At 32.7% G+C, this 27,511-nt stretch overlaps 3 protein-coding genes and 1 long non-coding RNA gene across 6 annotated transcripts; 2 read left to right on the plus strand and 2 right to left on the minus strand.

Moving 5' to 3' along the window:
- Nucleotides 1–2,160: 2,160 nt before the first annotated feature.
- On the minus strand, nucleotides 2,161–7,349 carry LOC134708475 (von Hippel-Lindau disease tumor suppressor-like). Of its 3 annotated transcripts, none has more exons than XM_063569038.1 (3): nucleotides 7,184–7,349; nucleotides 4,221–4,592; nucleotides 2,161–3,600 (listed from the first exon to the last, which is right to left on the minus strand). In XM_063569038.1, the coding sequence occupies exons 2-3, from the start codon at nucleotides 4,555–4,557 to the stop codon at nucleotides 3,455–3,457; spliced, it is 483 nt and encodes a 160-aa protein (XP_063425108.1). In that variant the 5' UTR covers nucleotides 4,558–4,592; nucleotides 7,184–7,349; the 3' UTR covers nucleotides 2,161–3,454. The 3 variants fall into 3 exon arrangements, with proteins under 3 accessions (XP_063425108.1, XP_063425107.1, XP_063425106.1); XM_063569037.1 differs by lacking the exon at nucleotides 7,184–7,349 and adding an exon at nucleotides 6,324–6,451 and having other exon boundaries at nucleotides 2,163–3,600; XM_063569036.1 differs by lacking the exon at nucleotides 7,184–7,349 and adding an exon at nucleotides 6,092–6,439 and having other exon boundaries at nucleotides 2,166–3,600.
- Nucleotides 7,350–11,057: 3,708 nt separating this feature from the next.
- On the plus strand, nucleotides 11,058–13,015 carry LOC134708476 (sulfiredoxin-1-like). Its single transcript, XM_063569039.1, has 2 exons — nucleotides 11,058–11,439; nucleotides 11,931–13,015. The coding sequence occupies exons 1-2, from the start codon at nucleotides 11,116–11,118 to the stop codon at nucleotides 12,132–12,134; spliced, it is 528 nt and encodes a 175-aa protein (XP_063425109.1). The 5' UTR covers nucleotides 11,058–11,115; the 3' UTR covers nucleotides 12,135–13,015.
- Nucleotides 13,016–15,862: 2,847 nt separating this feature from the next.
- On the plus strand, nucleotides 15,863–25,292 carry LOC134705567 (uncharacterized). Its single transcript, XR_010105594.1, has 3 exons — nucleotides 15,863–15,966; nucleotides 17,327–17,382; nucleotides 25,176–25,292. It is a non-coding gene; the product is annotated as an uncharacterized LOC134705567 (long non-coding RNA).
- On the minus strand, nucleotides 16,029–27,409 carry LOC134705566 (fibrinolytic enzyme, isozyme C-like). Its single transcript, XM_063564283.1, has 7 exons — nucleotides 27,216–27,409; nucleotides 26,279–26,334; nucleotides 25,276–25,463; nucleotides 23,099–23,183; nucleotides 22,607–22,775; nucleotides 21,801–21,946; nucleotides 16,029–16,226 (listed from the first exon to the last, which is right to left on the minus strand). The coding sequence occupies exons 1-7, from the start codon at nucleotides 27,253–27,255 to the stop codon at nucleotides 16,068–16,070; spliced, it is 843 nt and encodes a 280-aa protein (XP_063420353.1). The 5' UTR covers nucleotides 27,256–27,409; the 3' UTR covers nucleotides 16,029–16,067.
- Nucleotides 27,410–27,511: the final 102 nt, after the last annotated feature.

Below are 27,511 nucleotides of genomic sequence, written 5' to 3' on the forward strand. Positions count from 1 at the left end.
ACCATGAAGTTGGTGCAAGTATGGACACTGCATTCAATTTTGATAAAGCTCTCAATTTTGATTTTATATTTAACATTTAACACAACATGGGTTCGGACACAGAGCTAATGTGGTTTAAGAACTTTTTTACCTATTATGTTCTTATAATTAAATATCCAAAATTTAAATACACTGTTACAAATTGTAAGCTTGATTTTACTTCTTTAAGTTGCTCTTACTCAACTGAGTATCAGAAATGTCCTACCAAAGAGTAGATAACCTGTTGAAAAAGTATAATTTTTGTAGTCAAAAGTCGGAAAATATGAAAATTTTCTATTGCATAGAGATCCATAGACTTCTTCTCAAGTGTTAGTTTATAAACCAGAAAATCTAAGTTTATGGCATCTAATTTCTGAACGATATGGACCATTACCCAAAAATCTATCCCAACCTTACTTTTTGGTATAGAACGTTTTTTTTAACCATTTCATACAAATCCATACAATTATGCACACTTTTTGTCCTGAAAGAAGAAAAATGCTTGTTTGTGACCCCTTTTTGACAAGTAATTTCGAAAAAGTTACCAAAATAATTCCCCAAATCAAAACCTTTCATTTACGATATGGAACCATGTGGTAAAGGTTAATAGAGATCCATACACTTCAGTCAAACCTCTGAATGTGACAAGTCAAAAAAATAAATGGGGAATGTGTCCATCAGCATGGGACATAGATGATGCACCCACTTGCACATCAAATACGGTTATAAAGGGACATAACTGAAGAGCTGTACAAGTGTTGCTAACCAAATTTGTACTTTCTCTGAGATTTTTGTGGTAAAATTTTGTTTAAGTTTCATAACATTTTTTTAGGCAAACTCAAGTCAGAGCATGGAAATCAACTTTGGGATGTATGATGTACGGACAAGGGACAACACATAATGCCACCTCTGCTACTACTGCAGGACGTAAAAATAATGGATTTCAGAAAGTGAGTGTTGTCTATCATTTCCATTTCCAATCTTAATAACAATTATAGTAATAAGTTGTTACTTTTCTTTGTTTATGGGCTAAATATACTAATATACTTACTTGGGTAGGGAACTCTAAACATGAAAAATCTTTTTGACAAAACAAACTACATATTGTAGTATATTTTATAACCCATGTGCATACATGTATTACATATGTTTATTCTTTTATTCATATAAAATATTGTTACAGGGATTGTTTTTATTTTTTTATAGTCCCATTTTACTTCCCTTTTATTCTTTTATTATCTAAATTAACATATAAATATGAGATTTTAAGATTTAACAAAACATGGAGAAATAAACCCATAAGCCATGTTCAAGGAGAAATAAACCCATAAGCCATGTTCAAGGGAGACATCTTTAAAATAAAATGAATATAAAACTTAAATCTGTAGCTAACATGACGGTACCCAAATTGCACCCATTTTGGCAGTTTTTTCACCTATATTTTTTTATGAGGAAGACAAAAAAAATCCATTTTGTGATTATTTTGTAGCCGTATCCCTCTTTATTATATAGGTACTCCAATTTGATTTTTAATCCGTATTGAGTCATAGAAAAATGGGTTTGAATCGACCTCCAAACTATCCATGGGCCACGATTCTGTAATGTCATTATGAGGAGTACCCAAATTGCATCAATGCTTAAATTCATATCATTAAAAATAAAATAACAGATGTTTTGTTTATTTTTCAAATATTTGGATCACTTTGACTTACAAGTACAATCATGCTCAATATATATTATTTTTTCTAATGGATGCTTGTAACATATTTTTGTTGTTTATGTTTAAAGAATCATGACTTTTTTCTTTTCCAGTGAAAGCTTCATATGTTGTTACAAACTGTGAATATTTAAGTGTATTATTTAATATTCTATAATGTCAAATAATCAATATACAAATTGTTTTGTCTCAAAGTAACTTTTTTAAGAATTGCTCAGCTGTTTCTGTTGAATAGGTGCAATTTGGGTACTTGGTACAATTTGGGTACAGTGACATTACAGGTAATGCTGGAAACAGGAGAAATTATTTGGAATTTGTCAGTAGAAATACCATATTTAAGTAAAAATAAGTCAATTGAAATGAAGTTCATGTATTCTGTAACTATTATTACAACAAAATAACAGCTTTATTTTTACAGGAATCGTCATTAAAAAAGGCATTTAACTTTTATAAGGTAACTGCTTGTTAACACAATTTATATATATATATAAACAAGATCTGTTGGTGACCTTCTGCTCTAGTATGGTCGGGTTGTTGTCTCTTTGACACATTCCCCATTTCCATTCTCAATTTTATCTCTGACAACATCTTCAAGTAGCTAGAAAAAGAGATTTTTGGATATTCCAGATGAACTATACTGAAAAGTCTCAATACCCTTATCAATTATGTCTCAAACATCCAAACCAAATAATATCTTAATATCAATAATGAAACAAGAATGTGTCCACAGTACACAGATGCCCCACTTGCACTATCCTTTTCTATGTTCAGTGGACCGTGAAATTGTGATAAAAAATCTACTGTGGCATTAAAATTAGAAAGATCATATCATAGGGAACATGTGTACTAAGTTTTAAGTTGAATATACAGTAATTTATTCATATTCAATTAAAATTTTCACAATAAATTATAATTTATAATCTCATATTTGCAAGACAATATAAAACAAAAGAAAAACTTTCTATGGCAATCCATCAATATCAAAATGTCTGCCTTCATTGTCAAAGTCAAACTAGTAAAGCTCTGTTCTTGCTTATACAAATACATTTTCTTTTATTAAAATTTCTTTACAAAAATGTATAATACAGATGTCCTGCCATATAAGATCCATCATGTGTATGTGATCATGTGTACTTCATAAATAATTCCAAAATAAAGCAGTCAATCATAAAATGTAGGTCACAATAATAAAAATATTAAATAACAGAAAATTATAACATGAAAAAAAGAATAATATATACTTTACAAACATGACAAATGTTTATTACACTGGTGGACATAACCAAAGTTCCTCTTGGGTCATTTTTACTAAATGGTGTTTATTTGTTTACACTACATGAAGAATATTCTACTATGCTGATGTGTTTATTTGTCTTCTTCAAAATTGAACAAAGGGAGACAACTGCTGTATAATTTCAATGTTAAATTGATGACCATATTTTTAAAAACAATTTCAAAAATGTTTTTCTTGGTTTCTCTACAGCATGAAATTAATATCACATTTTGCCACACCATATGTATTTATTAAATGCAAGAAATGGATACCCATTACGTGTACATGTACAACAGTTAAAAGTATGTTATTTTCCCTTATACCTCCCCAAGTTATTACATGTATGCAGAACATTTAAGATCTCTGTTATTCACACAAAAACATATAGAAATATATTAATCTGTGCTGCTATTGTTTTCATCCAACTATCCCCTTTTTTAGCACCATCAGCTAATTCTTTTTCTCCTGCTAAATGTCTCAAACTTATCTTCCAAGTCTGTTATTATATTTCTTGGTAGGTCTAATTCTTCTATGTTCTCTTGTTTGACTATCTGTGACAAATACTGTAGACATCTTTCCTTTAAAGGATACACTAAAAATAGAAAACAGTTATACAAGTGTTATAATAAAGTAAAGAGATGTACATGTAGGAGTTAATTGTTCAAAGTCCTGAATCATTATAATGTCTAAAAGGACATCTGATGGTCTACTGGATTGACATGCAGACTCGAACATTAATATGAAGTGTCCATACAACAGTTTAAGCACTAAACTTATCTATATAAGTGTAAATGAATGCAACACAGACGATGAACTGCTACCAAAAGGGTAATCCTATTTCTTAAAAAGACATGATAAAAATATTAGACATTACATTTGCAGATGTTTTTGTTTTTTTGAATTTCTCTTTCATTTTAACAGGTTTTCATTTTTTTCAGGAGTTTTCAATGTCAACATGATATTTATTTAATTATTATATTATATATTGCTATTAATTTTCTGTATGTTGTTCCTGAAGTATTTTTTTTTTTTATTACCTGTTACATTTTTAATTTTTTTTTGTACATGTACATAAAAAAATGTATCTACAAAATGTAATGTTAGTGTATACATATTCATGCATATGTTATTGTTTATAATAATATTGTTTATATGCTATATTTATCCTGGGGTCCTAATTTGGTGAATAAAAATATTCTATTCTGTACTTACAAGGAATAGTTATGTTGTAAATTTTTCTTTGAGGTTGAACGTTGTCTTCAGGTTTCCAACCTTCAGTTGGTTCAAATACTTCTTTCATCTGAACGACCATACGATTTCCTGTGTCAGAGTCTATAAATATCCATGGATGTCCAACATAAGTGTTAACATCAACAAATTCATTAGATCTTAATGTTTTGTATCGTGCCCTATGGCCTTCATAGTTTATCCAAACAATATCAACATTATATGATGTTTTGTTTACAAATCTTAAAAATGAGCACACCATTGAAGATTTAGATTTGAGCCGTTTAGGTTGTTGGTCAGATTCTGATTCTTCCTCGGTCATATCACATACTCAGAACTGCTGTAACAAAATGTGTTCTGAAAAAGAAAAGACAGTTGTTAATTTAGTTTTTATATGTGACTTTTCTGCAATCTTCTAGATCTTAATTTTGTAAACTCCTGTACATTGTACATTTACAAATGTACATGTCTTTGCTGTCAGAATGACACATACTTTTAACTTTTAAGAAAGACTGCATGATCATGTCTGCAAAATAAGTGCAAAATGAATCATACATGTACATTGTACATACATTTGTACATGTACACAAACATCAGACTGATGCTTTGGTTTTTCTCACTCAACATGTTCAATAGTCAATTTGCCAATTATTGATCATTTGATTCTGTTATTACACACTTTTTAAACAAATTACTTCCCTTTGTCAATCGTAGACTGGTTCCATACCGGACAAAATTGGCTTTTGTTAATGCAAAGCATGATGAATTGAAAGTGATGTATCGGCGGTTTAACCAATTTTTCATAAAAAATAATTTCTGATGTCAAAAGTATTTAGATTAACAACAAATTAATGTAATTAAAAGTTTTAAAAACCTTAAAGATTACTCACATTAGCTATAGGCACAGGTAAATTTGATCGTTCTGCTAGCTCTCCATTATAAATGAAAATAAATGTCCCCTTTAAGGGAGACAACTGAAAGAGGGATCTCTAATTACAGGGTCAAATATGGATATTGGCAAATAGCCTATTGGTTTCACATTTTTTTTAAAACTACATTAAATGTATGTTTTATTATTTTACATTATTTAAATTGGCTAACAGCAATCTAACATCATTATGAAATTAACCTTAACTTCAAATGAAATGTATGAATATGTAACTTTCATGATGACACAAGCTTTCACAATAAGTGCATTGTAGTTATTTTATATAGTTGTGTAACCAGAGAGCATGTACAAGTACTTGTACATGTATCTGCTCTGCAAATTCATATCGTCACCACCGGGATTCCAACACCGGTCATCTGCGTGACAGTCAGTGTGTTAACCCACTGAGCCGAAGAATCGATTCCCTAGCTCAGTTGATTAAGAATGGCTTTATATGTTCTACCTGTACCAAGGGGAAGCAACCCCGCTATTCTATTCCCCCACCACAAGAGTCATCACATCTTTATATATGACTCTTAACAACACAAACCCTGGCTATACTACAGATAACCATCTTGTATTTTTTATTTGGATGCAAAATGTAACCGGAGAGCACATACATGTATCTACTCTGCAAATTCATATCGTCACCACCGGGATTCCAACACCGGTCCTCTGCGTGACAGCCAGTGTGTTAACCCACTGAGCCAAAGAATTGATTCCCTAGATCAGTTGATTAAGACTGGCTTTATATGTTCTACCTGTACTGAAGGGAAGCAATCCCTTTCAAAGTACAAGTGAATTGTTTACCGGAGTTAAATATGTACATGTGAGACTTCACTAACAGCGACAGCTACAGAATACAGCAACCCCGCTACAGTTGTAAAAGCAAAAAGAAGTTTTCAATAACTAATTTATAAATTAATACCTTGGGAATGAGATGCCTGTATAGAATGATCTGTTGATATGAATATTTGTTCTAGGCAAGTGATCTACAGTTGGTAATATCCTTATATTTTTTGGTATGGACCAAACATTCTATCAGCGACTCCCCTTTTTGTAGTGAAATTTGTAAGAAAAGTCAAAACACTGTCAATTAGCTGATTAAAGGAAATGGTTCTTATAATCTATCATATATCATATGAATCAAATGTGCGTACTGATTAGCTGGTTGTTCCGTTACATAGATGTCATGAGCATGAAAGTATATTTAAACAAAACATAAACAATCGATCGCTTTCATTTCTGTTTACCAAATTCGCACGTAAACCAATCAAAATCAATGTAACAAATTTCATAAAAAATTTACTTGTTTGACAAAAACCGCCGTACTTTGTATGATTACAGACCAGTTATATCCCTCCTACGTTCGGTGAACCACTAACTTATTATCATCCAATAAGAAATTTTTGATTTAATGTAATTATAACAATTTAACCTTGTGCTTTTTTTTATTTTCAAAATTAAGAGAGAGAAAAAAAAGTGACACAAACTGGCGATAAAAGATGCATATATGACCTCACAGTAACCGTTGTTACATCCAAAGTTTACATTTTGACAGTGGCTATTTTCCCGGCCCCCATTACATATATTGACTGTCCCTTTGGTATCTTTGGTCCCTCTTTAATCAAGCTGGCAAAGTAGCAACTTTCTATAGAAATTGTTATGTTACGAGCACTGGCTAAATAGCTACTGTATGCTGACACTCTGACTGTTATGTATATATACCGTGGCTTACATTTGAATTCTCTAATCCTCATTGTAGCTTCTAATTGCATATACTTTATCAGTATCCTGTTTGCAAGTTAAATATCTTGTCTTTCAAAATCAAAAAAACTTTATGATAAAACGTTAATTACGAACCCAAACATTGAATAACATAAATGTACATTCAACCGGGGACTACTATCAAATTGTGTTATTAATATATACGTTGTCTCAATGGAATATCATGGAATTATATAATTCCTTGGTAATCATGATAAAACAAAATTTAGAAACAATGCTATTTTACACTTACTTTTACAACTTGACGAATTTTTCTAATAATATGTTTAAAATCACCAGAAATCCGTTACTATGGCAAGTGTGTAAGCTTTATACATATATATCTGGGCGATCACAATTGGCCCTGTTGTTCCCAAATTCCGTTTTCAATTATTGAATCATGGATAGAAATATTATAGTCAAACACTTAGCTGTTAATCAGTCATTTGAGATTTTAGTAAATCTCCATGAGCTACTAATTAGTTTCCAAGAGCTATTAATTAGTCTCGTTGAGCTTTTTTAATTATCAATTCGTTAAAAAGAAGAAAGACAACTTATATTACAATGTCAGAATTCCTTATTGCCAATTATTACAATCTCAATTGTCAACATTTTGAAAATGACATCTAATTGATAAAAGTATAATACATAAGTAGACTGGTCAATGGCACAAGACAACTATAAAATTGTATCAAATATGTAGACTAAAAATGTACGGTCTTTTTTATTGATCACATATATATACTTCATTATTTAAAGTACAGCTTGGAAAATAATATTAGTTACCCAAGTCGTAAATCCACAACTAACCGTGTATTGAAATAAGCCCCGCCTCCTTACTAACTTTATATTGAATATACACGGTCTCCACGAGGTCGCTTTTAACCAATCATATTCCTAGAAATGTATATGAGGTAAGATAAGATCACATACATTGTCATCTAAATATTACTGTATAATCTGTGACTACTGGTCTCTTCTGTCTCTTGTGTCATATATTGTAAATTGTATGTTCGTTTTTCATAAGTATGCAAGTTCTTGCAAATAAACAAAATTTAAAATGAAAATTGGGAATATGTCAATGAGACAACAACCCGACCAAAGAGCTGACAACAACCGAAGGCTACCAATGATTCTCCAACGTAGCAAAAACATCCCTCAACATGATTAAGGGAGCTACATAAAGATTCTTCCGGTACAAATGTCTTCATAACAATTTCGTATTTCTTAATTAACCGGAGATAGCCGGGATGACCATTATTCTTTACCCAACTCAACCGTCGGGCGATTGATTAAGAACTTGAATAAAAATTATATAAAAATCCTATAGATATAAGTTGTTCAACTAAGACTGTTTTTCATATTTGCAAAATGAAATATAATACAGAAGTTTTCAGTTTACCGACCTATAACTGATCTAAATCGTGTGCTTCTGTTGATGGGTGTGTGCAAGGGTTTAGTCATATATGGGTGACGACTAGGGAGGGTGGTTCAGTTTAACGACTTTGACTACCCACGAGGGTCTTGCACGGTCGGAATTTATATCGGGTGGTAGCATTTGTATACAAATTATAGAATATTCAATTCAAAATATTTTATTGTTCAAATATCAAATGTACATTTAAACAAAGGGATTGGACAAAAGGCAATGCCTATACAAATCCTTTCCCATACAAGATGGATTGAATAACATGCATGATAGTATATACTTTTCTGATAAGTTAATAGATCATACGTTGTTGCAGTGAGTCAGGGGAGGCAGTTCCTCCACTTCTTGAAGTATTTTTTTGTGTGTATACATATATAAAATTAACTATGTTAACAAAGTCAAAGCAAGACCTACTGAAGGTGATGTCGAATTTTATACCACATTAATAAGTGTTGGTTAGGAATCAAGTAGATCATAAATTGATTTTACTCAAATTCACAAGCTCACTGCAACAAAGTTGTTCTATTTATATGAATAAAAAGAATTGATTGGCCCTTTTTTGCAATACATAAATAATTTAGTGTACCATCTTATTACATGACTATTAATTTCTTGATTTTTGTATTGTAATACAAAAAATAAAATAAAATATATATAAATTTATTCACAAAAAGGTGCTAAACACAATTGGTTGTTTTTTTTGTGTTAAAAGCTAGGTTTGTCTTTAATTAAGACTAAAGAGTGGTACACTGTGGTTATAGACTGGTTTCTAAACAGTATAGTATCACACGAATTATTATAAAAATCTTCCAGTTTCATGAATATATTGTTGTACATATGTAAAAATCTCTGTGTTTTCATCAATATTTAAGTCTGAGCAACCTTGTAGTAGGACATCAAGATTGACATTATCAAAGTTACTTATTTTTCGAAAGAGGTCATATCTCTGATAAATGTAAAATGGACAAACATAAAAGAAATGAAATTATCTTCTACTGGATCTCTACATAGATATAGGAAGATGTGGTGTGAGTGCCAATGAGACAACTCTCCATCCAAATAACAATTTAAAAATTAAACCATTATAGGTTAAAGTATAGCACATATAGAGCTGTCCGACAAATGATCACAGAAGAGATGATCTTTTAGATCACTAGCCTCATTTCTTAATTGGCAGTGGATTATATTAACTTTACGTGAACCAGTCAATCTAATTAAAATATTGATCTCTGATTACGTTATACTGCATATATGCAAAGCCCATACCACAAAGTCCGCTATAAAAGGCCCCAAAATGACAATGAAAAACAATTAAACGAGAAAATAAACGACAATCACTGAATTACAGGCTCCTGACCTCATATGCAGTATAAGGTAATCAGAGATCAATATTTTAATTAGATTGGTGAACCAGTGGAAAAGAAAACAGGACAAGGACTTATGTCCTCATTCAGTTTTCTTTTAAATCCTGTGAAGCTTAAAATATTTTTAACTTCTCCATCAAGTGAATTCCACTTTTCAAGAGTATGTGGAATAAAACTGTTTTTATAGGCTGTGGTTCGACACTGAGGAGTTTTAAATTCCCTTTTTTTTCTCAGACCATACTGGTCACTAGTGTTTGTATATGACAAGATATCAGCAGCAATATAATTAGGAATATCTCCAGAAATAGTTTTATGAAGAAACAATAATTTGTTTTTCTGACGTCTATTCTGGAGGGAATCCCAACCTAATTCCTTATACAATTTCCATCTAGGAGTTCCCTTTCGAAGCACAGTTACAATTCTGGCAGCAGCTTGTTGTACAGACTCAATTAGATCTGATTCTTCTTGTGTGCAGTTTTCCCAAATTATGTTCCCATATTCTAAAATAGGCCTTATAAATGCAATATAAAGTCTTTCAAGAGACTGTCTATCAATCTTATGTTTTAAATATCTCATAATATTTAAAAGACGTTTACAAGCTTTTGAATAAATATCCTGTATGTGACTAGACCATTTGGCATTAGAAAATAAGGTTATACCAAGATGTTTATGTTCTGAGACATTTTCTAGAGGTGCATCATTCATGCATAGTGATGTGACATCAATATTACTTTTTCTCGTAAAATACATAGATTTGGTTTTGTCTGCATTGAAGGTTACACCCCATGCCCCTGTCCATTGATCTAATGATTCTAGATCTTGACCCAGGGATTTAGCTGCTGATCTCTCATCATGTACAACACATTATAGACAAGTATCATCCGCAAACAGTTTTATTTTGTTTGTAACCGCATCTACTATGTCATTCACAAACAATAAAAACAGAAAAGGGCGCAAGATGGATCCTTGAGGGACTCCTGCCTTGACAGTATTCCAGTATAGAATATAAATCTATGTGTCATTGCAATCACCAAAAATACAGCGGGGATAAATTTTCTACGTGTAGACAACAAAAATAACATTTTCGATAGACTTTTCAATTCAAACATGTAACTTGACACTTAAATGCGAAGGTGACATGAGAATGTCAAGATAAATCAGAAAAATGAAGAATACTACTGTAAACTCTAGATCTAACCATAACCGATTATTTTTGAATTTTGTATTACTGTGACAAATGACATACCACTCTTGTAGGGTAAAGAATAGTGAACATTATACTGTACACATGGTTATAACATTTTCCAGAATATTTATTTACAGCCAATCAAGAAGCCCATTTAAACTGTTTACATCAGCCGTGCACGTGTTGAAATGTCAGAATATATTTAAATGATTACCAAGTTTCCACTAACAGTGTATAAGCCTATCGTTTTATCTTATCTGGTATTTTTCTGGTTGAATTATTTACCGACCATAACAGCTGAAGTATTATATACACCATTTAATTTGGCCGCAACAGTTTATCCGGTATCACTGAAACTTTTAGATACTTGTTCTGTCAGTGACATGTCAACACCAAGCACATACAATGACGTAACAGTGCATGCAGCTCATATTGAGGAAGTTCACAATGTACCATTAAATGTTATCATCCGGCCAATACCCTCCATCTTAGAAGAGGAGAAGGTTGACTCTCTTATGTTAACAATACAGGTACATATCTAAATGGGTGGTGGCTCACAGACACTAAAATTCATGGAAAAATAATATATTTCTTAATTTAACACACTTAAAAGAATATGCGACAAGTGCCTGTGTGGTGGCTCGCGTTTGGGGTAGAATTTTTGTAATTTTCTTTTTTCGTATTTATTTGAACTTTCGCCGAACGGGCCCCTTTTGAATAATTACAAGCATGAGCATCATCATTTCTACTAAGTTAACTCTCAACGAACGTTACGACATACCTAAGTACTACTACACTTTGATAAAAAAATGAAGAGGATAACGCCTTATCGCTATTTAGTCCATTCCGGAAAAATATTCACAATTAGAAATTTCCTGTTTAGGTGAAGTGTCCAAAAACAAATGATCACAAATTAAGGTCGATGAGTAAGGAGCAGAGTGTGGGAAAATTTTAGTAAGTAAACATAAAGTTGTTTTATAAATTTTCATAGCATTTCAAACATTTTCAAAATATATTTTAGGAGAATGAAGAGAAAGTTCCACCAATCGACGTTCTTTGGATAGAGGGAAGAAACGGAGAAAATTATTTTTATTCTTTTGGAGGGTGCCATAGATTTGAGGCATACAAGAGACTTCAGAAACAAACAATTCATTGTAAGTTGTTCAGGTCAACTATAACTGACCTTCGAACATATCTCGGAGGATCTACTCCCGATCTGTTATAGTAATTGGGACGTATTTTGGATGATCTTCTCCACTGAAATCTCTCATATTATGAGTAACTTATTATTTATTTCAGTTGGATGTATTTTGATCTGTGATATTCAATGTATTAAATAATATTTATGTATGTTTTTATAACATTTGTTTGTTATCTATGTTTGTTAGGGAACCATACGTTCAAGGGGCATTATTGTTATAATAACAATTTATATACACGAAACTTGAATGGAATTGAAATTGACATTACATTTGTAAATGCTACTATTACAAAGACCGGCGCGAGTTAAGACAAACCGTCAATGAATCAATTTAATGGACAATAAAATTACCAGCCATCAACATCATTTAGCCTTTTCAATAGTCATCTGGCGCGAAAAGGACGATAACTCAATTTTATAATTTAATATTTTTGGAGACGGTCAATTTCCGGAATTCCATGCTTGATCATCATGATTTTTTCGTTGGTCGTTGACGACATAACTATTGCTGTATTCTTTGTCAATAAGGTATATTTAACAAGGCAGAATTATCAATGTATTACCGTGGTATCAATATATGTTAGAAATGTTAGATACCTGAATTATTTGTAATTTTGTAAAATATCACTTATCGGCATCTCCGGGCGGCAAACCAGATTAATTTCCTGATGATCTTTACTACAGAATTCTGATTGTTATTAGTTGCTACATATTACCGTTTTTTGTAAATCGATGTTTGTTTACATTATCAACAAATGTGAGTAACTCTCTAGTGATATAAATTGTTCCAAACCATTATTTGTTTCTGGTACATGACACTATTCAGTACATATTTGTTAAATTGAATAGATATTACTGTTTTGAATTCATTTTTTAAAGAGATTTATTTATGTTCTAAAATTAAATTTTTGCATCGTTGCTTATTATTTATAACCCTTGTTGAAAGATTTAATCATTTTATATAAGTTGTTTGGAAATATGCAGTCAATGGTCCTATTCTGCCTAAGCTAAACTGTATATGGTCGATGACAACATCCAATGATTGAGATGTTTGTGGCCTAATATTCAGTCCGACCATGCGCTCTGCCAGCTGCGTTCTGATTGGAGTCATTCAATGCTATATATCTCTACTTTAGGTGTACATGATAAAAATTGTACTTGTTGAAAAAATATATAATTGTTTTCATTTATTTTATTTAGATAGCTCTATTACATTTAGGCATCCATCGTATTTTTATTTATCAGTTGTCAAATTAGACCAATCTGTAATCTGTATACCCTGCATAATGGATTCTTTTCTACCTCAGGCATATATTACCTTAGCTGGATTTGGCAAAACTGTTTGGAATTTTGGTCGTCAATGCTTTTCAACTTTGTACTTTATTTGGCCTTTTTAACTTTTTTGGATTCGAGCGTCACTGGTGAGTCTTTATGTAGACGAAACGCGTCTGGCGTATATACAAAATTTAGTCCTGGTATTAATGATGAATTTATTTACATACATGGCAGAGCACACTCCTATATTTCTTTAATGGCTTTCAGTTTGGTGGACACAGGGAATGATTCCCAATTACCTCCCCAAACTCCTACTTCCCTCCATATTCTGTTCCCCTGCACTCCTATTTTTCATCAACAAGAATTATCTCTGTTTTAACAACACTTTTCTCGCGATTAAAATCACCCTACCTCAAGCTGTTATCCATCATATTCTCTTTTCTAGTCCTCTCATTTCATAGTTCCCATAATTCTATCCAACCCCTTATCAGTGTCACAATGGCTCGCACCCATTAACAACCCACCATTCTTAGAGGCATGATTTTTTTTATTAGTTGTTAATGGCTTTGAACTAGCTGTCAGATAACTGCGAGAACTCTCAGATCTGTTCATTGTGTCTTTTTGTGTCGGGATGTATAAGTACCCGGCCACGTCCACTTGTATTTTTTGTCTATCTGATGAGTTAAGCCTTTTTCAACTGATGTTTATAGTTCGTTCTTATGTTGTACTGGTAAAACACTGTCCCAGGTTAGGGGGAGGGTTGGGATCCCGCTAACATGTTTAACCCCGCCACATTATTTATGTATGTGCCTGTCCCAAGTCAGAATCCTGTAATTCAGTGGTTGTCGTTTTTTTATGTGTTACACATTTGTTTTTCGTTCATTTTTTTACATTTATAAGGCCGTTAGTTTTCTCGTTTGAATTGTTTTACATTGTCTTATCGGGGCCTTTTATAGCTGAATATATGCGGTATGGGCTTTGCTCATTGTTGAAGGCCGTACGATCACCTATAATTGTTAATGTTTGTGTCATTTTGGTCTTTTGTGGATAGTTGTCTCATTGGAAATCATACCACATGTTCTTTTTTTATATTCGACAAATTATATTATACTACCTGATTTGTCTCCTATATGCAAAAATTAGGAGTCAGGTTTTTTTGCTTTAATGTGAATGGCCATTTTTTTCACACATCTTGTTTTTTAACTCCTATGCGTATTTGTTATAATCAACTATATGGCATCAACGCACATAATACAAACTATCTTTTCACAAAACCACAAAGATTGCATAACACATACATACACAGGGTTTCTATTAAAGTTTACTTTGCGAGCACAAAGTAATGAATTAATTATAAAACAATTTGGTTAAGCAAAATAAATATCCAAAAGATATTTTAGAAATAGACTATAGTCGATGAGCTATCCCCTCGTGTAACAAGATTTATCTCTCCTGAGATTTAAACACATTGAGATTGAATTGTTTCCCTTTGATAACAGCCAGTTCCAAATCAAGATTATTTGTTTGATGATTTTTAATTGATTAACAATACTTTGATAAAGGAAAAGGATAATACTTTCAATTTCGGGGTCTCACAAAGACTTTTTCACCTTCTTTTCTAATTTTACATTAAAACCCAAATTTAGATGATCATTTACATTAATAAATATAAAACATAGGTATATTTAAATAAAGCCACAGCAATAGGCAGATTGTTTTTTTACGTGGAGCAACCATGATGTGAACAGTCATCTGAAGATTAATTTTGAAATGCCTGACATTGTAAAATTCGACTACAGTCAAAGATGTAAAATGCATTTTTTTGTACAAAAACACTTCATTTTGTTATTAAAATTGTGGTTATATAAATACTTTTTTGTGGTTATATAAATATTTTTTTGTGGTTATATAAATATTTTTTTTAAAACATTTTTTGTTCGTTTCAATGCCAATGTTATCATAAACTATGTTTCAACAATATTATACAAATATCTTATTATATATCATCCAAAAAAGAGGCTGATTTTGAAAAATCAAGGTGTTGCAATACTTTTTTACATGTGTACAGATGATAGCCATTCATTAAATAAAACCAAGTGAGAAAGGAATCACACTGACAGATCATTCTTCTGTGAATTTATTATGTGTTAGATTCTCTCTATATTATTGTTTCCATGATAACAGTCAGTAAGCGGAAACAAATGAAAACAAAAATTGCCATTTAGGTGCAACAAGTCCTTATCAAAGTCGTCTGACAGTTTTGTAGTATACAGATAACTCAGTGGTAGGGTTGATCATTCAAAAAAAAATATTCTCAATAAGATTTTCTCTATTTATAATTGTAATCAAAATATTAGACATGACTTACATTTCACACACGCTCTATTGCTATGCCATTTCAGCTATCTTAATTGGCAGACAGGGTCACTTGACACATTTAAATACCCCAATGATGATAATGGTCAAGTTTGATTAATTTTAGACTAGAAGTTCAAAGGAGAAGATTTTTGTAAAAGTTGGTGAACGACGACGACAACGAACGCCAATTGATAAGAACAGCTCACTTGGCCCATCGTAGCAGGTGAGCTAAAATAAAGTGGTTCGTTCGGATAGAAGTCCGTTATCAATATTTGATTATTTTATTCCAACTAAAAACTAAGTGAAATATGTACATAAAAGTTATCAAATGCTAACATAACTACTGATCCATGATCTGAATGACGTCAGTCTGGCATAAACACTTGGGAAATCCCCGGTGCACGTGCTTATACCCCAAGACGTAGCCCCAGCGAGGTAAGGGGTATTCCCTGAGTAGCATGTCATCGGTCCACCACTGTCACCCTAAAATAGAAACAAAAACATATTCTCGAAATAAAATAGCACCTAAATATGTAATTATTGTAGTTGTAATCAGTTATAACGTCAAAAACCTGTATATTATTGTGATGATTTTAAGGTGATCTAAGGTTAAATTGTTTACATTGGTTACAGTTCGTCAGAAGCCTTATTTTATATACTGTAAACCAACTTATTTTCGCGGATACTTTATTTCGCGTTTAGTCCTTTCTAATCTACTTCGCGGCGATTTAATTTCGCGATTATCTAATTTGCGTTAGAAGATGTAGTTAGATAAGAAAAGATCCAAGTTATACATATTCGCGACTATTTAAATTCGCGTTATTTTTCTCCTCGCGAAAGTCGCGAAATTAAATCTCTCGCGAAAAAAGCAGGAGAGATTCCTAGCTCAGGGTCGATTGTCATACGTTTTAAGACGAAGACCTGAAGTACGGTACGTAGATATTCGAGATTGCTGGCTCGTATAATAAGATAATATTACTAAGTGTAATAAAGAACAGGTCGGTGCCTGTTAGAAATACGGACTTGTACGTTTACAAGATGAACCGTATAATATTATGTAAAACCGTATAATATTATATCACGATATGTTGACTGTCGCCTACCCTGTAGAAATCAAAACAATTATAATGGAAATAAGGGGGATGGGTCTATCTAAAAATTAATGAAAACTAGGAAACAAAATATCCGTAAGACAAATGAATGTGCGGTCACAACAACATTGGAAGATGCTGGTATGTATGTCAAACTAAATGTAGGAGACATTGAAGCTAAGTTTGTAGTTTAAACAGGAGTAACTTTGACATTGGTATCTTCTAAGTTATACGATATGTTGACGCAATTAGCGAAATCATATTTAAGCGAAGTTAAGACAACTATTAGGTCAGTGTGTGGCAATAAGCTAGAGCTTCGTGGAAAAGGCAGGTTCAATCTGCATATCGGTCCAAATATGTTGCAATCTGAAGCTGTTTTGACTGATCTGCAAGTTGATGTTTTACTTGGTTTGGACTTCATGAACCGACATAATTGTTTAATTGATGCTAACAATGGTCTCTTTTGTATTTAAGGTAGATTTGTGTTTTCAGGGATCAATAGGCTGTTACCGAGTGGTTGCTTCAGAAGCGGTTGTCATACTGCCAAGGTAAGAAATTTTCATTAATGGGACGGTTGCTTAGCAGAAGGTCAACAATTACCCGAGGACAATGCTTTGTTAGAAGCAAATGGTCATGCAGGAAAGTACTACATTTTGACTGCTAGAACGTTTGTAAGGTCAGGCGAAAAATGAACACCGAACTAGATCCTAAGACAATCTATCCTGGTACAACTATAGCCCAAATGTCTGGTGTTGACCAAGTGCTAGATGGTAATATTAGTTCAAATGAACAGAAACATGTCAGACTTGGACCAGATTTACAAGATCTGTTAGACAGGAAATGAGATGAATTGACTTCGAAAGACAAAAAGTTAAATCTTTGTTGATAAAAAATCAGAACTTGTTTGCTTCATCTGATGTTGACTTGGGAAGGACCAATCTTGTAAACATGAAATCAATACGGGAAACGCAAGGCCATTTAAATCACCGCCTCGTCGTACACCTTATCATTTGAACAAGGTAGTAAATGACAACCTTGACAAAATGTTACAAAAAGGGATTATTGAACCCTCACACAGTCCTTGGGCGGCAAGTTAGTATTAGTGAAGAAAAAGGACGACAGTTATCGCTTTTGCGTCGATTATAGACGCTTAAACAGTGTGACCATTAATAAAGACGCGTATCCTTTACCGAGGATTGACGATTTGTTTGATCATTTAGCAGGAAATAAATGGTATAGTACTCTGGACTGTTGTTCATGATATTGGCAGGCTGGCCGAAAATGACAAACCCAAAACAGCTTTTGCAACGAGGAGGGGTTTATTTCAATTTCGGGTCATGCCGTTTGTGTTGTACATACATTCGAGCGATTGATGGAAACCATACTTGCTGGTTTACAGTGGGAGACATGTCTGGTTTACATTGACGATATAATCGTTTTTGGAAAAAAAACCCTAGATGGTATGCTGGACGTTTTTGCTAGGCTTAAATCGGCTGGTTTAAAGTTGAAAGCAAAGAAGTGCACCTTGTGTACCACCAAGGTTTGTTTCGTAGGTCATATTGTCTCTGAGGAAGGAATTTCCACTGACTCCGATAAGATTAAAGCTGTTAAAGAGTGGCACACCCCTACACATATAACTGAAGATCGTTCCTTTTTAGGTCTTTGTGGGTACTATAGGAAATTTATTAAAATCTTTACCCACATTGCTAAACCATGACACAAAATAACAGAGAAAGAAACTAAGTTTGTCTGGACCACAGATTGTCAAGAGGCTTTTGATCAATTAAAAGGTAAATTAATAAACGCACCAGTTCTTACATATCCATTTTAACAAATAATTCATTTTGGATACTGATGCAAGCAGTTTGGCAGTCGGAGCTGTCTTGACTCAAAAATCTGATGAAGGGCTTGAACATGTTGTGGCATATGCCATTCGTACACTTTCAAAAATCAGAACGAAAGTACTGTGTGACACGCAAGGACTTAATTGCTGTGGTTTGTTTTGTAAAACATTTCAAACCATACCTTTACGGTAGAAAATTCACAGTTAGAACTGATCACGGATGATTAAAGTGGTAACTTAACTTGTATATTCAAGAATGACAGATAGCTAGATGGATAGAGACACTTGGTTCATTTCAGATGCAAATTCAACATCGACCAGGAGTTCAACATAGGAATGCAGACGCACTTAGTCGCATTCCCTGCAAACATTGCGGTTATCATTTCGGTTTAGAAAAAATAGACTGTTTCGACTGAGACTGAAGACCAATATGACACTGTTAATGCTATCACCCGTTTTGATGGTAGTAATAACAAAAGTGATAACAGTGGACATCATGATTTGTCTTAAATAAAAATTCAGAAAAATGATTATGACCTGAAAATAGTGACAAAATGGGTAGAAACAGATGTCCTGATTATAAAGATATTTCTGATAAGGGATTTTTCTTGAGATCACTTTGGAATCAATTGAACAACTTAGAGGTAAGAGACAGACTTATTTACAGACGATTTGAAGACCCTGCAACCAAAATTGTAAAAATCAAGCTATCATTTCATGATCAGAACGCAAAAAGGTTTTACAATTTTCCCATGGTAATGAATGTTCTACTCATTTGGGTATCCATAAAACTTTGGCAAAATTTAGACAATCTTATTATTGGCCTGGGTTACAAAACGACGTCAGGACTTTCATCAACGGATGTGACAAATGTGCAAAGCGAAAAAATCCACAAAAGTCCTAAACAGCTTCAATGGCTTTAATTGAAGCTAATGGGCCAATGGAAAGGAAAGATACAGATATCCTTCGTGAGTTGCCAAAAACAGAGAGTGATAACAAATATATCATGGTAATTTCTGACTACTACACAAAGTGAACGGAATATTTTGCCATGCCAAATATGGAAGCTAAAACTACGATTATAGTTGAAAAAGTCATCGTGAGATTTGGTGTTCCTCATTGGATACACTCAGATCAAGGCAGGCAATTTGAAAGCTTGTGGTTTCAAGAGATGAGTTGTATTCTAAACATTAAGAAAAAAGTACCACTCCATATCATCCAAAATCTGATGGTATGGAGGAAAGGTTTAATGAGACTCTTGCAGCAATGTTAAGTTCATTTGTGGAACAGAACCAGAGAGACTAGGATGCATACATTCCTTTTGTCATGATGGCATATAGGGCATCAGAACACGAGACAACTGGACAAACGCCAAATAGTATCATGTTAGGTAGAGAATTATCAACTCCTTAAGATATCATGTATGAAATGAAACCATCGGTTAAAGATATCCCTGCACATAAATGGGCTAGGGAGCTTGAGGAAAAGTTAGAAAACTCCCACAGTTTTGTCAGAGGTAAAATAAAAGGGCAAATGCGTAGACAGAAACACTGTCACGACATCAAAATGTCATTTCAAAATTTCCGAAAAGATGACGAAGTTTATGTTTATTTCACAGTAAAGAAACCTGGGATATCTTCAAAATTGACTAGTTTCTGGATAGAGCCTTTCAAATTTCTCTACAAATATGGTGACCTTACATATAAAGTTGACTGTGGATACAGAGGGAAACCACAAGTCATACATATCGACATACTTAGGAAAAAGAACAAACAAACATTTAAGACATAATCGGATAATAGCACTTTTAGCTCCTTGGACACTGAAACAATAGGGTTGAAGATGGCCCTATTGACATGATAGAGTTTCCATATGTGCAAGACATTGCTGTTAATGAGTCAACGTTTCCTGAGGAAGATACGCAAGCCAGTAATCATGAAATGCGCCGTACAAGGCGAAAACCAGCATGGATGACAGATTATATTGTTGACTAGGTTTGGTATATATTTTACTGAATAAAAATGTGTACATTGTATTTCTATGTTTTATCCGTTTAAAACTTAATTTTAGACATGCGGGACGCATATGTTTTTGAGGCTTGGGTTATGTGATGATTTTGTATCTAAGGTTAAATTGTTTACATTGGTGACAGTTCGGCAGAAGCCTTATTTTATATATGTATATGATACTTGAATACACTTTAAATAAGAATTAGATGTTTCGCGGTTAAACTTGAATTCAGGTCAATTATGAAAGGGTGTTCCAATGGAAACTTTCAATACGAGTAATGAATCACTTTGGAAGAACACCCCTCCTTCAGAATGGTACGGCTACCATTGGGGTATAAAAGTAGGAGAGACTCTTAGCTCAGGGTTGATTGTCATACTTTTGAAGACAAAGACCTGAAGTACGGTACGTAGATATTCGAGATCGCTGGCTCGTATATATATTAGATAATATTACGAAGTGTAATAAAGAACATGTTAGTTGGTGCCTGTTAGAAATATGGACTTGAAAGTTTACAAGCTGAACCGTATTGTACCGTATCAGACAAGTGTGAGTCTGTGTGACCACCTTGTAAGGTACATAATTGTAGCAACGGATCAAAGACAAGTGTGTAAACTTGTGGGGTACATTATTGTACCAGAAGAACAAGTTTGTTCCTGACCCAAGTATACATTTGTACCAGTTGTATATATTTGAAGTAGAATAATTGTAGATAGTTTATGAGACCGCAAAGAGCAGTTATATAAAAGTTAGTTCTGGTTCTATGATGAGTTTATTAATTGTACATATTTTGGTTCAGTGACGTTATTATATGAATAAAGATTACGGATTCCATGAGTAAACTTGTGGACGATTTAGAACAGACAATGTTTATAGACACAGGTGTGGGGGCCCACTGACTGCCTGGCATATAATCAACCAAATTTTTCCTAGAAAAGGGGGGGCGGTCCCCCTGGCCCCCTCTAAATCCGCCTCTGATTTGTTCGGTTGCTATCTTATTAAAATATACCCAAATCTCATTTATGATTTTTTTTTGTCTCTCTAGGGCTATTTTCAAAAGTTAATTATAGATTTGTGATCAATTTTCTTATTAAATAATACATTTGAAATACTCACACTACAGGCTGATTTACCAGATTCTAATATACAAATGTGTCCGTCGTTAATATTAGCACCACTGACAGATGCCCATCTTGTAGAACACTCGGAATTGCGGATGATCGTCATCTGGACATCTTGTAAAATGTCAGGACTGCTCCCACCTAAATACGAATGAAAGGTTTATTATTTCGTCGTTATTTATTTAGGAAGTGAACACTTATTTATACAATGCAAAAATTATGTAATATTAAAAAAATATAATCATATATACAGGGAGAACAGAAAGTCATGATACTATATGTATGCAATTGTGGTGCTCAGTGCAAATAAACTCCGCTGTCATAGATACCAGCATTGAAATTTTGAAGAGCATTAAGGACCAAAAAATCCTAAAAGTTTTGCCAAATACAACTATGAATCTTAATAAATGAAAAAGTAAGCTGCAGGACTAAATGATGATATCAGTTATATCAATCAACTTCTTTTCAGTATAATGACAAAACATTGGATGAAAATTATAAATATCCCTTTCAAGCTGTTTGCGCTAAGATTTATTCTGTTGGGGTTGCGGTCTGTGATCTCTGATTTTTTGCATGCAGATTCATTTGCAACGGACATGCAATTACTCGAATAAAATCCCAGACATTCACACTGTTTACATAACAATTTTGTTTTTTTTAAATTTTATTATATTTAAGATTAAGAAGTAACTATTTAACTTAAAAAAGGGGGGTATGGTTTTATCAACTATATTTTTGCAACGAAGGGGTACCGGGGCTTTTGCATCCTAAATCTACCTCTGATGAGAACATGTAACTTACTTCCAGATAGTCTTCCCCATCCGGAAAGACTGCAGATTGATCCAGTAAAATCCTGCGTTGTTGGGACAGCGATCTTATTTATTTTTACACCATATGTCAGTGACTGTGACAATTCTAATAAAGCAATGTCGTTGGGGTATCCACCACTACTTGAACTATAACTTGGGTGCTGCAACAAATAGAGAACTAATAAATACCAATATCTTCATAATTGAAGTCAAATTAATATTTCGCGTAAACAAAACAAAAAAATGAATTTTCTGCGTTGAAATCGTGTTTTCGAATTCGGAAATTATATTCTGAAGTTGATTTGGTATTGTATTCTATTGGAAAATTGATTCTAAACTTGAAAGAATTTTAAAGTCTCTTGACAAACAAACACCACTTCGCCTTTTAGAAATATAAGAACTTAACTTCGACCCCAACACTATCACGATTAAGTTAAAGGTTATGTGTCATGTGTAATATAAGATTTAAAAAGAAACAAGTTACCATGATTATTCTGGCCAGCGATCGAACTGTTCTAGAAGTATCTGATAACTTTGTCATTCCAGCTGCTATCCGTAGACTGTTGGTCCTGCAAACAAAATGTAAGATGTGCAAATACTAACCGTGGACTTGTTTTTAATCAACACAATAAATGGTAACACACATTGACAATGGAAAAATAGGTGTTCCCGCAATGACTTTTTGTTGATCTTGTCTAACTAATTAGTTATGAATCTATTATGACATTAAAGACTGGAAAATAACTCTCTGTTTAATTTGTACTGCTGATAATACTTTCTGTTGTCAGTACGGGGCGCCGAATGGGACTCTTATGGTTTTGTACAAAATTAAATTTTGTCATAACAAAATCATTTTTGTCTTACAAAACTATGTGCTACAGACTTGTTTTGTGAGAACTTCAATTTTGTGATGACAAAATTCATTTGTGTAGACAAAATTCATTTTTGTCATTACAAAATTCATTTTTGTAGACAAAATTCATATTTGTCATGACAAAAGTCAATTTTGTCTAAAAGGTATGCAAATATAAACATATTTGCATACAAAATTGACTTTTGTTACCTGATATGGAAATTAAATCACAAAAGTCAATTGTGTAAGGTAAGATTCAATTTTGTTAGACAAAATTAACTTTTGTGAGACAAAATTCAATTTTGTCAATTTTGTTGAGACAAAAGTGAATTTTGTTAATTTTGATGAGACAAAAGTGAATTTTGTCAATTTTGTTGAGACAAAAATCAATTTTGTCAATTTTGTTGAGACAAAAGTCAATTTTGTTAATTTTGTTGAGACAAAAGTCAATTTTGTCAATTTTGTTGAGACAAAAATCAATTTTGTCAATTTTGTTGAGACAAAAGTCAATTTTGTTAATTTTGTTGAGACAAAAGTCAATTTTGTCAATTTTGTTGAGACAAAAATCAATTTTGTCAATTTTGTTGAGACAAAAGTCAATTTTGTTAATTTTGTTGAGACAAAAGTCAATTTTGTCAATTTTGTCGAGACAAAAGTCAATTTTGTGACGACAAAATTCATTTTTGTGACGACAAAATTCATTTTTGTGACGACAAAATTCAATTTTGTAACAACAAAATTGACTTTTATGAGACAAAATTGAGTTTCGTGAGACAAAATTGACTTTCGTGAGACAAAAATCAATTTTGTTGAGACAAAATTCAATTTTGTCAATTTTGTTGAGACAAAATTCAATTTTGTCAATTTTGTTGAGACAAAATTCAATTTTGTCAATTTTGTTGAGACAAAAGTCAATTTTGTCTCACATTGGTCAATTTTGTCAATTTTGTTGAGACAAAAGTCAATTTTGTCAATTTTGTTGAGAAAAAGTCAATTTTGTCAATTTTGTTGAGACAAAAGTCAATTTTGTCAATTTTGTTGAGACAAAAGTCAATTTTGTGTAACAAAAGTCAATTTTGTGTAACAAAAGTCAATTTTGTGTAACAAAAGTCAATTTTGTGTAACAAAAGTCAATTTTGTGTAACAAAAGTCAATTTTGTGTAACAAAAGTCAATTTTGTGTAACAAAAGTCGATTTTGTATGCAAATTAGTTCACAGAAACCAAACTTAACTAATTTGAATACAAAATTCACTTTTGTCGCCCAATTTTCAAATTAGGTAACAAAATTCAATTCTGTGTAACAAAAATGAATTTTGTCATGACAAAAGTGACTTTTGTCCGCTGATAGATAATTTTGTATGACAAAATTTTAAATTAGTAGTATGATACAAATTTTGTTAAACTGAACTCATTTTTGTTGAACAAAAGTCACTTTTGTCCGTACAAAATTGAATTTTGAGTACAAAACCACAAGAGTCCCATTCAGCGCCCCGTAGTCAGTATATCTCTATCTACTATAAGTGTTGCCTGAATTTCCAAAAATATGGGTTAAAAAATTATTCAAGGGCAATATCTTTTATAAGAAGCTAACTTTCAATTTCGTATTTGTTGTCCGTTTTTTGAGATCATTTTTGCTGTTAACAGTTTCTGTTTATCTTCTATTGCCTGTCTCAACACACATTAATGAAGAAAAAACATCATTTTAAGGGCCAGAACTTGATGTTGGAGTGCACTGAAGTTGATGTTGAAGATGTGTTCATTGTTGATGTCTAAAAGATCAATTAAATTATAAAAAAAGATGACTTACGAACTTCCATCAACACAATGAGCAGCTGTTACAATCCATCGGTTGTCTATGATAGACCCGCCACAGATATGAGACCAACCTCCGCCATATCTCATCTGCAGTGATACTTGCCAGGGGTAAGTTTCGATTTCTGCGTTACTTCCTCCAACGATTTTACTACTTAACCCATCAACATCTGCAAGTCCATTCTAAAAATGAAAGATTGAACCAAAATTGAAAAGATATTCATTGTTAACACTCCATATATATCACTTTATTTTACTACCTCATTTTTCAACTTCAGCCAAATCAGTTAGTTGATTTTTACTTAGCTGGACATTTCAGTATTGCAGGTGTCATTTCTTGCAGCAAAACACTTATGATTTTGTATGATGAAACTGATAAAATGTCATTTTTTTTATATTGTTTATTTTTGAAAGTATTTAATTATCATTTTGACGACATCAGGACATTTGTACTTGCGAGTTATACTGAGGAGTTATGACGATGTTATGACAGCTTCAAAGACGAAATAGGCTAGATAATATCTTTTTCAATATGCAGCTGATGGGCTGCTCGTTATTTGCTTAACGTGCAGTAATATTTTGTATGCAGGTTGATAAATACAATGCTACTCTATTCGAAACAATGTAAACAAGGTTTTTAAATTGGTTGCCTTTTGACTACATGTAGTCATTTTGTTTTATTCCACGTCGTCAGGAAATTAGACTGATGTTGACCCCTGTTGTCAGAGAACGAAGAGAAATCGTTGTCCCTTGTAGTACGGCGGAGAACGAAGACTGAAATTTGACTCGTTTCGCCAGAGAACTTAGAAGATTGATCTGTGTCTCATGTAGTTCTGTGAAGAAAAAAACCCGACTGAAATTTGACCTCTTTCGCCAGACTGACCTTATAACCGTGTTGTTGTAGAACGAAGACCCGATCTTTAAAGGTAACGCTAGCCTCTAAATCAAGATTAATATTTTTACAATTCTTCAGTCATTGGAATTACATTTCAGCTTACCGAAAATATTTCATTAATCAATTCTCGTCCTGGCTGTACTATTTTCTGTGTACACACTGGAAATAAATCAATTTATTTTAAAACATGCATTAAGGATGTACTTAGGTGAGGTTTTGGAATAAGAGTCAAATTTTCGAACTCCTTGTTGGGTTTCCATACGATACACTGAGGTAAACAATTTTGCCCCAAAACAGCTATTTATATTTTAACATAAGACTTAAGAGCTCATTTTAAGCAGATTCTTGATTTTCTTTCATTTGATTTGAGACCCAAATAATATCAATGCAAGTATTAGGTAAAAGTCCGAGTCCGCCTATTCCTGCCATATTTTATAAATATACGCGAGATGTGCAGTTAAAAAATCAAAATAACGTATTATAATGTAAAATACATCTTATATAATTATTTCGTGTTAACTATTGTAAATCAGACATTTCATACAAATTAACATTTTTTGCATAACAAAAATCGTTATTGAATGACAATCGCTGTAAAGAAAAATAATTTTTCCAAACCCGGTAGACGACTTTTTTCATCGACGTTTTCCTCCCCTACCCCTCTTTTTTTTACATTAAAAATTGTAAATTAGTCTATTCCTATGTGTCACCTTTGATAAAAATATTGTAAATTGGACAACTTGAACTAAATGTTTGGACATTTTCAAAAAAAGCCCACTTGTAGAAACAAACCTTTTCACGTTTGACAAAAAAAAAGTACTCTGAAGTTTACGATATATGTAATACTAAATTTTCACCCAAAAAATTGAAGCTAACGTACATAATTATGTATATATACGTTATGCAAACAATAGGCGTCTTATAAATTTACGACTGTATTACTAGATATTCCATTAAAAGAGAGACAATATTAAATCACAGTAATTTCCAAATTCCTTTTGTGTTCTTTCATTCTCAAATGTAGTAATGTTTATACTAACCTGCAAAGCCAAATGTCACAAAAAGAACAAAAGTCTTCATAACTGGCGTTTTTTAGACGGTAACACAACGGTATCCGAAGTCGTCTGCTACTAGTTGAGCCTCAGTTCATTTTCCATTTATACCTTAGTCCATTACTGACCATATGTGTTATTCCAGCGATAAACGTGATAATTCAGAAACAAACGGTCACTGTGAAGTGATTTAACAAGGTCAAAATTTGTCAAATTCGTGACCTTAAGCCAGTTTTACTGTGTCAAGTAACAATACTGGTCCTGTTCAAGTTATAAAACAAACG

The sequence above is a fragment of the Mytilus trossulus genome, chromosome 2 (assembly GCF_036588685.1).
Source record: "Mytilus trossulus isolate FHL-02 chromosome 2, PNRI_Mtr1.1.1.hap1, whole genome shotgun sequence".
NCBI lineage: Eukaryota > Metazoa > Mollusca > Bivalvia > Mytilida > Mytilidae > Mytilus > Mytilus trossulus.

Bases quoted from the DNA above. Each gene is read 5' to 3' on its own strand.
- LOC134708475 (XM_063569038.1), bottom strand. From the start codon at position 4,557: ATGACCGAGGAAGAATCAGAATCTGACCAACAACCTAAACGGCTCAAA. The intron at 3,601-4,220 runs GTAAGTACAGAA...TTCTATTTTTAG, and splicing joins TTACAACATAACTATTCCTT to TGTATCCTTTAAAGGAAAGA.
- LOC134708476 (XM_063569039.1), top strand. From the start codon at position 11,116: ATGATTACCAAGTTTCCACTAACAGTGTATAAGCCTATCGTTTTATCT. The intron at 11,440-11,930 runs GTACATATCTAA...AATATATTTTAG, and splicing joins CTCTTATGTTAACAATACAG to GAGAATGAAGAGAAAGTTCC.
- LOC134705566 (XM_063564283.1), bottom strand. From the start codon at position 27,255: ATGAAGACTTTTGTTCTTTTTGTGACATTTGGCTTTGCAG. The intron at 26,335-27,215 runs GTTAGTATAAAC...ATTTATTTCCAG, and splicing joins TGTGACATTTGGCTTTGCAG to TGTGTACACAGAAAATAGTA. The intron at 23,184-25,275 runs GTAAGTCATCTT...TTTTGTTTGCAG, and splicing joins CATTGTGTTGATGGAAGTTC to GACCAACAGTCTACGGATAG.